General features: G+C 49.3%; 1 protein-coding gene across 1 annotated transcript in view; it reads right to left on the bottom strand.

Moving 5' to 3' along the window:
* Positions 1–12,590, bottom strand: part of ABCA13 (ATP binding cassette subfamily A member 13) — a 312,932-nt gene that overhangs the window by 105,761 nt on the left and 194,581 nt on the right. Inside the window, 5 exon segments of the mRNA XM_061199026.1 lie at positions 2,644–2,759; positions 4,925–5,019; positions 5,022–5,049; positions 5,052–5,103; positions 9,248–9,302. Coding sequence (XP_061055009.1) covers positions 2,644–2,759; positions 4,925–5,019; positions 5,022–5,049; positions 5,052–5,103; positions 9,248–9,302 — 346 coding nt within the window.

The following is a 12,590-nucleotide window of genomic DNA, read 5'->3' as shown; positions in this document are numbered from 1 at the left end:
CCAGAAGCATATACATATACACTCACAAAAAAAGGAAAAGGGGGAAAAATTAATATATCCTGCTCCCAAAGTCCACCTCCTGAATTTGGGATGATTCGTTGTCTATTCAGGTATTCAACAGATGCAGGCACATCAAGTTGTTTGTGGAGTTTTAATCCGCTGCTTCTGAGGCTGCTGGGAGAGATTTCCCTTTCTCTTCTTTGTTCGCACAGCTCCCGGGGTTCAGCTTTGGATTTGGACCCGCCTCTGCGTGTAGGTCGCCTGAGGGTGTCTGTTCCCCGCCCAGACAGAACGGGGTTAAAGGAGCAGCTGATTCGGGGGCTCTGGCTCAGTCAGGCCAAGGAGAGGGAGCGGTATGGAGGAGGCGGGGCGAGCCTGCGGCGGCGGAAGCCGGCGTGACGTTGCAGCAGCCTGAGGCGCGCCGTGCGCTCTCCCGGGGAAGTTGTCCCCGGATTACGGGAGCCTGGCCGTGGCGGGCTGCACCGGCTCCCGGGAGGGGCGGTGTGGAGAGTGACCTGTGCTCGCACACAGGCTTTTTGGTGGTGGCAGCAGCAGCCTTAGCGTCTCATGCCCGTCTCTGTGGTCCGCGCTGATAGCCGCGGCTCGCGCCCGTCTCTGGAGCTCGTTTAGGCGGTGCTCTGAATCCCCTCTCCGTGCGCGCCGCGAAACAAAGAGGCAAGAAAAAGTCTCTTGCCTCTTTGGCAGCTGCAGACTTTTTCCCGGACTCCCTCCCGGCTAGCTGTGGTGCGCTAACCCCTTCAGGCTGTGTTCACGCCGCCAACCCCAGTCCTCTCCCTGCGATCGGACCGAAGCCCGAGCCTCAGCTCCCAGCCCCGCCCGCCCCGGCGGCTGAGCAGACAAGCCTCTCGGGCTGGTGAGTGCTGCTCGGCGCCGAGCCTCTGTGCGGGAATCTCTCCGCTTTGCCCTCCGCACCCCTGTGGCTGCGCTCTCCTCCGTGGCCCCGAAGCTTCCCCCTCTGCCACCCGCAGTCTCCACCCGCAAAGGGGCTTCCTAGTGCATGGAAACCTTTCCTCCTTCACCGCTCCCTCCCACTGGTGCAAGTCCCGTCCCTATTCTTTTGTCTCTGTTACTTCTTTTTTCTTTTGCCCTACCCAAGTACGTGGGGAGTTTCTTGCCTTTTGGGAGGTCTGACGTTTTCTGCCAGCGTTCAGTGGGTGTTCTGTAGGAGCAGTTCCACGTGTAGATGTACTTCTAATGTATCTGTGGGAAAGAAGGTGATCTCCGCGTCTTACTCTTCCGCCATCTCTTCTTCTCTCTCAATTCAGATTCTTAAAGGAAGCAAAGCAAACAAGCAAAACAAGGTTAAGGAAAATTCCTGAAAACACGTTTTTTTAAGAGCGTCTCACCATGCGACTTTGTCTGAGTTTCACCTTAATTTTTGAAATCTGCTCTCTAAAGTTCAAAAATAATTTACAGCAAAACATATTTTGCTCACACTATAAGGAACCATGACCACACTATGCATTCAACTGGATCAATAAACTGAAATCAAATCATTTCTTTAGAACCAGGAGCCCACGTATGTAGATCGTTATATACAGGAACATAAATTTCCAGCTGAGTATAGAAAACATGTCTCTACTATAGGCATGCTTTAGAGCTTAAGACATAATATCCTCTAAATATTAAAATAATTCTTATAGTGACAATAACAGCTAAAAGTAATTTAATGGGAACCCTTGCCGGCCACTGTAAAGGAGGTTTATGTGAATGACCTAATATCATCTTCACAGCAACAGAATTGTATTCTACACGGAAGAAAGTGAGGCTTAGAGAGAGAAATGAACCCTTCCAAGGTCACAGAGTTAGTGGCAATGTCAGTATTCCTAAAAAGGTTTCTCTGTCTCTCTCTTTGTTCCCCATCTATCCATCCACCCATCCATGTATCTATTTATCCAATAATGATATAATTGGTCCCTAATTAGATGTTTTGAATAAGTCTGGATCACTGATACAACTGTCATCTATGTAAAAATCATTTTAATTGTAATCTTTGGCTTAGAAAAAAGCAGAATGCTCTGTTAAAATATATATATTAGCCTTAAATTAAAATAAATCAGCACTTTAATTATTTTCCCTGCTATTAGCAAGTATCTCTCACATACTTAGCCTAGATCTATAGCCAAATATGCATGACCTGTAAGAGAGGATGATATTATGCATTCCTGATACCCGGCAGGTATAATCTGGGGACTGCTAGCAACGATCCTTATTAGTGTGTACAAACGAGATATTTGTAAAATGACTTTTCTGGTTTTGCTACTTTTCCTGCGAGAAAAAAAAAAGTGATAGAAGTTAGACAAAACATTTCCAAACTACTAATATCAGGAGAGAGAAAAATACAGCAGACATAGAGCTTCACGGGCTCCCCGAGGACAGTTTTGGAGCTGAGTGAGTAACAGACACTGAGCCGGAGCCAAAGCCGCTGCCATCACCCACCCCTCGTGCAGGGGCCCCGGGCGTCCCGCTCAGGCTGGCGGGCTCCACGCCACCGGAAGAAGCAGCATAATTGCTTGGAAAGAGAGAAAACTATGAAGCCAACAGCAGGTTCAAAGCCGCCCCTGGGGTTCTGTCCTTCAGAAAACACACCATAATTCTGCAGCTGCGCTTCTCATCACATACCCAGAAAGTGCCAGCAGGAGGGCCGTGGCCGCCAGGTTATCCCGGAAAGCGAAAGCCGTTAACTGGAAGGCGAGGATCACAGCAACACACAGGCAGACAGAACCCAAGTAAAAGAGCTGAGAAAATCAAGGGAAGAGGGCCTGTTACATCAGGGGCTTGTATACCACCACCTCCTGACCTTCCAGCTCTCAGGTCAGCTCCAGCTTAGGTCTGTGTCCTGTGTGGCCCGGCACACGGTCTGCAGCAGCGGACTCGGGCCTGGAGAGTCCCCTTCCAGATCCATGTAAGACGAGGTCATTAAGATGGGCTCGGATCCCACAGGGCTGGAGTCCTCGTGAAAAGAGGAGGTGAGAACACAGGGTGAGGACACAGAGAAGGCGGCTGTCCACATGCCCAGGACAGAGGCCCCAGGGGGCACCAGCCCTGCCACACCTGGATCCGGGCCTTCCAGTCTCCAGAAGGCGATTAGATAAATGTCTGTGGTCTGTGCCTCCCCGCGAGCCGGGGGGCCCGCTAACACGGCTGCCCACACCCACCTCCCACGGGGAAGAGGCAGGAATCCAGTCCCCTCCCAGGACACACAGCTTCTTCCCACACTCAGGACCAAGGGCAGACCCTCCGCCCTGCAGCCTGCTCTTCCCCACCGCGGGCTGACAAATCACAGCCTCCCCTGGGGGCTTGCTCGCCAGCCCCCCTTCTCTGGCTGCAGGGCCCCTCCCCGCTTTGCTCTGAAGTCACCCTCAATCCAATGACCCTCTTTCATCCTCTTGATAAACCTAGTCACAAGCCAACTGCATCTTGTGTATTTATTTATTTTTACTTGGCTATTTGTTTTCTGCTTCCACTCATAAGGACACAAGTTCCCTCAAGACGGAGACCCTCTCTGCTTTGTTCATGGCTTTGTCCCCAGGACCTCAGACACACCTTGACCCAGAACAGAGCCTCAAAAACATCCGTTAAATGAGTGATTGAATAGGCAGTGAATGACTGGATGAAGGTGGGAAAACCAAGAAGAAAATAGTCCTCCCCAACCTTAAGCCAACAGCACACATCACAGGGTAAAGAGGAGCCACATTCAATGGGAGGGATAAAGGGTAATTGACTAATGCCTGCGGAAAGGAAGGGAGACTCTGGGGGCCCCCTGCCTGCTCTTATTCTCCCCTGGTGCATCCTCCCCCTTGCCTCTGGGGAAGCGGTGGTCACCGCACACCTTTAAATGGAAGGCATGGAAGTGGGCAGCGCTGGGACGGCCCTGAACCAGGACTGCACGGCTGGCACTGCCCAGCCTGCTTTAGACCCTCTGGACACACGACCTTGGAGGAATCTCTCCCCGTCCTGTGCTTCCATGTCCTGGCCCCATGGGGCTCAGCCTGCAGGAGGACATGGCCTGGCTCCCAGGCAGCCATCACAGGAGGGCGCTGCTTACTTAGAAGGAATGGATGAGGTCATCCACTCCTTATCTGCGTTAGAATATGAGCTTCTCAGAAACTGCCATCGTGTTAGGAAACACATGCCATGTACAGGACAAGGTTGTGGTCCACTGCACCAGAGTTATTTTAATGAATGATTGTTCCTCTTACAAATCAGCTTTCAGAATCACTTGGTCTGTCAGGCTCTTCTGAGTTACCCTGTTTTGAATTGTTTTCTCTTCCCTACTCTTGCTTCTTTAATCCTCAGTGCAAACTAGGCCTCCTTCAGGAAGGCACCCCGGCAACTTTGATTGGGGTGCATTTCCTTCTCTTTGGGGTTCTCACAATACCCTACATTTCCACTTACTGGGTCAGTTGCTACTCTGGGTTTTAACTGTCTTCCTGCTAGTTTATCTCTTATGCAGCTCTGTGAGTCTCTCACAGGTATTGTGTCAATTGCTACTCTGGGTTTTAACTGTCTTCCTGCTAGTTTATCTCTTATGCAGCTCTGTGAGTCTCTCACAGGTACCGTGTCAATTGCTACTCTGGGTTTTAACTGTCTTCTTGTTAGTTTTACCTCTTATGCGGCTCCGTGAGTCTCTCGTGTGCGGGAATTACATCTTTTGTCTCGGTACCTGCGCAGGCTCCTAGCTTCCCAGATACCAGCTGAGGCCCCGCAGCCCCTCCTTGGGAGCAAGCCCACATGAAGGGTGCAGAGAAGCAAAGGGGACATAACGTGAAGCACACGTCCAGGAAACCACCCTGCTTCTATGGATCACGTGGGGTGGCCACACACCCACACACATGCAGGTACATGCATACACACATCCCCCGGGTGCAGGAACACAGAGGGACATGGCCCCGAGTCCTACCACGTCACACAGGAAGATCGTGAGCCAGTAGGTCCTGTAGCCCAGGCCGCTCATGTGCTGCAGCCTCGTGGCCCCAGTCACCCTGTCCCGCACACGGAGCTGCCGATGGACGCGGACAGGATGGAGAGAATCCAAGCACGATGCATAGGGTGATGTCGCACTGGTGGATGCTTTCCAGGCTGCAGGCAGAGCAGAACGGCCATCAGAGGCTGGCGGGGACCCATCAGTGATGAGGGTCACAGCGGCCAGAACCATTAATTAGATGCAAACTATTATATGCAGGATGGATAAACAACAGGGTCCTACTGTAGAGCACAGGGAACTACATTCAATATCCTGTGATAAACCAAAGTGGAAAAGAATATGAAAAAGAATATGTATATGAATAACGTAGTCACTTTGCTGTACAGCAGAAATTAACACAACATTGTAAATCAACTATACTTCAATAAAATCTAAAAGAAAGAATCTTTCATTCACTTTGAAAAAATGTTGAAAAAAATAGATCAGGCATCCTTTCTCTGCTGACTTTTAAGAAGGTTTCACAATATCAAGAAAATAAGATGTTGTCAGATGTGTCATAAATATTTTTCTGTTTCTCCCTTCACTTCTTAAAGTTTATTTTTTGACACAGAATTAATTTCCATTTATAGATTTATATTTATATAAATTATCTAACATTCTTTACTTTCACTTTATAGGCTTTGCATAGAAAACTTTTAGTTAGGCAAAATTACAAAAATATTCAGACTTTTTCTTCCATTATCTTAATGCTTTACCTTTAACTGTTTGTTCCATGTTGATTTTTTTTTTAACATCTTTATAGGAGTATAATTGCTTTACAATGGTGTGTTGGTTTCTGCTTTATAACAAAGTGAATCAGCTATACATATACATATATCCCCATATGCCCTCCGTCCTGCATCTCCCTCCCACCCTCCCTATCCCAAGCCTCTAGGTGGTCACAAAGCACCGAGCTGATCTCCCTGTGCTATGCGGCTGCTTCCCACTAGCTATCTATTTTACATTTGGTAGTGTGTATATGTCAATGTTACTCTCATTTCGTCCCAGCTTACCCTTCCCCCTCCCCATGTCCTCAAGTCCATTCTCTACGTCTGCATCTTTATTCCTGTCCTGCCCCTAGGTTCTTCAGAACCAAATTTTTTGTTGTTTTTTTTTAGATTCCATATATATGTGTTAGCATACGGTATTTGTTTTTCTCTTTCTGACTTACTTCACTCTGTATGACAGACTCTAAGTCCATTCACTTCACTACAAATAACTCAATTTCGTTTCTTTTTATGGCTGAGTAATATTCCATTGTATATATGTGCCACATCTTCTTTATCCATTCATCCGTTGATGGGCACTTAGGTTGCTTCCATGTCCTGGCTATTGTAAATAGAGCTGCAGTGACCAGTGTTGTACATGACTCTTCTTGAATTATGGTTTTCTCAGGGTATATGCCCAGTAGTAGGATTGCTGGGTCGTATGGTAGTTCTATTTTTACTTTTTTGAGGAAACTCCATACTGTTTTCCATAGTGGCTGTATCAGTTTACATTCCCACCAACAGTGCAAAAGAGTTCCCTTTTCTCCAACCCTCTCCAGCATTTATTGTTTGTAGATTTTTTGATGATGGCCATTCTGACTGGTGTGAGGTGATAGCTCACTGTAGTTTTGATTTGCATTTCTCTAATGATTAGTGATGTTGAGCATTCTTTCATGTGTTTGTTGGCTATCTGTATATCTTCTTTGGAGAAACGTCTATTTAGATCTTCTGCCCATTTTTGGATTGGGTTGTTTGTTTTTTTGATATTGAGCTGCATGAGCTGCTTGTAAATTTTGGAGATTAATCCTTCGTCAGTTGCTTCATTTGCAAATATTTTCTCCCATTCTGAGGGTTGTCTTTTTGTTTTGTTTATGGTTTCCTTTGCTGTGCAAAAGCTTGTAAGTTTCATTAGGTCCCATTTGTTTATTTTTGTTTTTATTTCCATTTCTCTAGGACCTGGGTCAAAAAGGATCTTGCTGTGATTTATGTCAAAGAGTGTTCTTCCTATGTTTTCCTCTAAGAGTTTTATAGTGTCTGGCCTTACATTTAGGTCTTTCATCCATTTTGAGTTTATTTTTGTGTATGGTGTTAGGGAGTGTTATAATTTCATTCTTTTACATGTAGCTGTCCAGTTTTCCCAGCACCACTTATTGAAGAGGCTGCCTTTTCTCTATTGTATATTCTTGCCTCCTTTATCAAAAATAAGGTGACCATATGTGTGTGGGTTTATCTCTGGGCTTTCTGTCCTGTTCCATTGATCTATATTTCTGTTTTTGTGCCAGTACCATACTGTCTTGATTACTGTAGCTTTGTAGTATAGTCTGAAGTCCAGGATCCTGATTCATCCAGCTCCATTTTTCTTTATCAATATTGCTTTGGCTATTCGGGGTCTTTTGTGTTTCCATACAAATTGTGAAATTTGTTGTTCTAGTTCTGTGAAAAATGCCATTGGTAGTTTGATAGGGACTGCATTGAATTTGTAGATTGCTTTGGGTAGTATAGTCATTTTCACAATGTTGATTCTTCCAATCCAAGAACATGGTATATCTCTCCCATGTGGAGTTCATTTTAGGTAAAAATGCAGGTAAAAATTTTACTTGAGGTAAAAATGCAGATTTACTCATTTATTTTTCAAATGCCTAGTGAGCTCTGTCAACATTGTAATAATAAATGTATTTCCTCAAAAAAAAAAGAACTTAGGACCAGCAGGCGTATTGGCTAAGGGTGTGGATTCTCTCATTAAATCCCCTCGATGACCTTTCAAGGCCTGGGTTACGCTCCCGGGGTTTAGAGGACACACAGAGGAGAGTGAAGGTGACAGGCAGGTCCCTGTCTGCCCACCTGGAGCCCAGTCTTGACACTGAGCCCGCCTCCCAGGCAAAATAAAAGGCTCCTGCCTAGTGGCCTCCACACTGAGCTGTGGCCTCTGCCCTCTTAGGGCCACCTTGCTGGATAACAGCTCTTGGGGGAGGGGGTGGTGATTCACTCCATATGTGGCGGCCCCACCTCTGAATCTAGTCTCTCACAACACCATAATGTTCTCTAGTAGATGGAGGTGCTTGGCGATGATGTGCACTGTACTTTCTGTGTCATTTTTAACTAGCGCACCACCAACACCTCTGGTCCATCACTGCCTCCCCTTTGGGGACGGTCAGGGCACAGCTGCCTCTGGGAATGCACGGATGCAATGGCTCAGCTCAAACCCTCCATCACGTCTTACTTCATAACCAAAGTCGATGTGCCCTCACTTAGAATCTCGGCAGGTGTTGGAAAAAGGAAGGACCCCGAGAGTCTGTATATGAATGTGAGGACCACCTGCTGCATTCTGGATGGGAGGGGAGATCACCCATCAACCAGATCTGTGTTCTCCCACTCTGTCGGGTAGGTCACAGGAAGTACATAAAAAATACTTTTACTTATCAATTTTTAAATAAAAGTTTGTCCACTGTATGGCAGGGAAGGGAGAGGGGGAAAAGGAGGAGACACTTAGGTCTGCACATAAAGGACACTGGCCTCATCAACACCATCTCCGTCTGGACGGTGAGGACAGACTTACAGGAGAAACTGTCAGGAGGCGTCACTATGGTTACCTCTGTAAATGCCACGTTTAAAATTTTAACTTGAAAAAGATGTTGGGTCCCATGAGCTTTGGCGAATCAGCCCCTTGGAACAATTGCTACTTAGAAATAAGCTGCATGACATGCTCATCCATTTTTGTTTTGTTCTGTTTTTGTTTTTGTTTTGGCTGCGGTGGGTCTTTGTTGCTGCGCGCAGGCTTTCTCTAGTTGCGGCGAGCCACGGCTACTCTTCGTTGCGGTGCACGGGCTTCTCACCACGGTGGCTTCTCTTGTTGCAGAGCACAGGCTCTAGGTGGGTGGGTTTCAGTAGTTGTGGCACACAGGCTCAGTAGTTGTGACTCACAGGCTCTAGAGCACAGGCTCAGTAGTTGTGGCGCACAGGCTTAGTTGCTCCGCGGCATGTGGGATCTTCCCGGACCAGGGCTCAAACCCATGTCCCCTGCCTGGCAGGAGGACTCCTAACCACTGCACCACCAGGGAAGCCCTGCTCATCCATTTTAGACTCAGTCAATGCACTTTCTCCTTTAACCATCCCTGTCCTCACACTTTGCGCAGAAATGCCCAAGCCTTGTTCCACTAGGTGCACCTGCCAACGTCACTCAGGGCAGAAGCAGAAAAGGGATGAGAATCACCCCTAACAACCCAGAGATGTTGATACACAGTCAGCACCCCCGCCCAGTATTCCTTTAACTCACAACTTGTCCTCGTTCAGCAAGGTTCCTCCGTATGGGTGGCTGTAGAGCGTGATTCCTATGAAAGACAAGTTGAAAGTGAGCCTGCAATCCTCTGCCTGTTGTCCGGGGACAGCCCCCCTCCCAGCCACCCAGGGCACTGTGCCCAGTGTCACCTGCCCACCTGGCCCGGTCCCTCCACCCCCCCAAATTGCAGGCCCTATCCGGCAGCTCAGCTACTTTGCGCTGGGACCTCTGTAGTCGCTGCTCCCGTAAATCACCCGCATGTACTGAACACGCCTGCACTATGTCACAGGCACTGTGCTAACATGTCACCACGCTGTACCGTCCAGTCCTTGTGGCTTAAGTGATGCATCATCCATAATGTACTGTGCGGAAACAGACTCGGGAAGGCCAAACAACAAACGCCAAGGGGATTATTTGATGGAAACCAGGGCAATACTCAAAAATTCACCTCTAGATCAAGCCAAGTCTAGACAGAAAACTGAAGCACTTCATGGGTCCGGTTTTGTTTTAGGAGTTGTTTTGTTTTGCTTTTTGGGGCTTCTGCATTAGCGTAATGATAGCAGGCAATATGGAGAAATTGCCATCAACTTACCAATTAAAAGGGTTTCATCGTGAAGGCCGTTCATGACATCCACACGTGCTCTCTCAGCGCCCACAAACTCCATCCATGCTGTATCGAGAAGAACTCCAGGGCTTCAGGCATTTCGTCTTATTGTCAATGATAAGACCAATCACGTTTCCTGCTCTGATTGGCCGTTTCAGGCGCGTGGAGCTGACTGCCTATGGAAGCCATCCCAGCATCTCTGCCCCACCTCATGTGCCTCCCCTACACTTCTCCTCCTCCTGTGGCTCGAATTTAGCCTGTCGCATTCTGCACTCTCATACGAGGGCACATCAAATCTTTACAGAGACACACGGGGTAGAAGTGAAGATAAATAAATGAAAGGCCTGGCGCTGGAATGGACTTCAGAACTCGGGGTCCCGCCAGTTCTGTCACCGGGCATCCTGACCCCCCTCCATCCATCCCCCTTCCCGCTCCAGCCACACCAGCCCTTTTCTCCTCAATCCTGGGCTCGGCCACGCACCGCAGCAAGTTCTTTCATAGCAAAAAGAACAGTGGGAGCTATGGTGCAGCAAAAAGCCCCCTGCACAGTTTCCAGAACGATTTCTGGACTCTGAACTCATACCGTCCGAGTGCTCTGCTGCAGGCTCCCAGGGTGTGTGCCGAATGCCCGCACTGGGTTTCCCACCTCCGAGACTTGAAGTACACGTTTGCCACGAGCTGAATTTCCCGTCTGGACCACTGACACCACTTTTATGTCTTTCTTTCCCTGAACGAGGCTCCACCCCCTCCTTAGCTATCTGCCAGCTCCCATTCCTTCCAGCTTCCAGTCATGGGACAAGCGGCCCAGCACCCACCAGCCCCGTCAGGAGGCAGCCCCGTAGCTAAGGGACTGAGGACCATGTTTATAACGTGCAGATGCTGCCGAAACCCAGCAAGGGCCCCACAGGGCACCAGAGCCCGAGGGGGCGAGTTTGCAGGGCTGTGCACTGCTTGGGGCTACGTGGATGAATGAGCGTGTTGTAGGTGAGAAAACATCCAGAGAAATGCAGCTAGCTGAGGGACAGTTTGGAAATTATATTATTTTGGGAACACGAGACAATATTGGACTTGCCTAATCTGAAAATACCCCTGGGGCAAGAGGGAGCCGAAAAATGCCTTCAGGTAGCTACAGGATTGTCATGAGCACAGAAGACGGACTTGATCTGTAATGTTCTGGAGGAAGAAGGCAGTCCAGGGAGATAGATTCAAAAGATATTTAAAAAAAAAAAAAGCACGTGGTCTAGAGGGTTGAAACTCTGGGCCAGCCTGACCTCTGAGGGGAGAGGGTGAGCCTTAAGTGCCTCTGTGTTTGGCTGGTCCTCCCGACTTGCATCCTTTACAATAACACTGTGGCTGTAGGTCCATTGCTTCCCTGAGTTTTGTGAGCTTCTAGTGAATTCTGTAAGGTGATGGAGTCCTGCAAACCCTCAAGGCTGCAGTGAGGCAGTCACAAGTGGGGCTGGCTGGGGACCCTTGAAGAACGGCTGGTGTCAGAGGTGAGGTGGTCTTGTTGGGGACGGTGCCCTCTGACCTGTAGGGTCTGCACCAACTCCAGTGGTTGGAGCCAGACTGAGCTGCCTTTCATGCAGCCGGACGGCACACAGCACACTCCTTGGCTCCTCATCTAGAGGACACAGAGGCAGGCACGGGGTCCCCCCCGGGTCTCCTGCTCTACCCCATTCTCCTTGGGGCCTCTCCAGCTTCCCCTGCTGGCTGCGGATGTCCCCTACATCTGCCCCACACACCGCAGGGTCTTAAATCCAGAACAACCTGTGTCAGCTGCAGACGTGCTCCTCCCTCAGCTTGTCCACGGCTGTTAACGTCCTGCGTCCTCCCAGCCCCCAGGCTCAAGCACTGAGTCATCATCGTCCCCCCTCTCCCACACCCCACAGATCCGACAAGTCCCTGCAATGTGTCCAGTCCACATCCCCTCCACGCTGCAGCCCCCGAGCCATCCTAACCCGCATCGCCTGTCAGCTCTCCTCCCCTGGCATCACCACCCTCCCTCCAGCCCTAGAGAATTTCCAGCAAGAAAAAGAAAATGTAGCATCCGTATTCTTTATCTGGACGTGGATGCTCTTGTCACTCTGCTGTCCCACTGCTCCCACCTGAAGAGCTCTACTGCTGTCACGTTCCCGCACGCCAGCCCCAGGTGCATCTCACCTTTGCTGCGTTCACCCCCCGAGCCCTCCGTACACCTGCTCCGTCTGCCCCGGGACAGGGTTTGTTTCTGACCACCTTCCTGCAGAGGGACCCAGAGTCATAGAGGGAACGGAGGCGGATGCGGTTCTCAACATCCTTGTGAGCAGAGGACGGGCTGGTACCCCAAGGAAATGCAGATCAACCTGTGGTCACGTGATGTGTGTTGGTCAGGACGGTGGGCTGTTAGTGTAAATTCTTACAGAGCGGCATTATCACAGCCATGACAGAAGCAGCCCCTGGAGCGCGGAGGTTTGCGAAAGTTTCCCAGGACTCGAGCCCTGGGCTGCAGGCGCCACGACCCACGTCCCCGCCAGTGTGTCCCGCGCACACTCCTGGTTCTGCACGTCTGCATCTGCATCTGTGCAGGGAAGGAGGTGGAGGAGGGCGAACGGCCCTGCCTTGCTGGTTCTGCAGTGAGAAGCTGCAGGCCACTTTGTGGCGAGTTCAACAATGAAATTTTAAACGACTGTGAGTGGACCTTTATTTTCATCCAGCTGCATAAATATCTGTACTTGTTTTAAACCATTAGAGTAA

Source organism: Eubalaena glacialis, chromosome 8 (assembly GCF_028564815.1).
Source record: "Eubalaena glacialis isolate mEubGla1 chromosome 8, mEubGla1.1.hap2.+ XY, whole genome shotgun sequence".
Lineage (NCBI taxonomy): Eukaryota > Metazoa > Chordata > Mammalia > Artiodactyla > Balaenidae > Eubalaena > Eubalaena glacialis.
The sequence above is the reverse complement of the archived record's forward strand: the minus strand, read 5'-3'. Positions and strand labels throughout refer to the sequence as shown.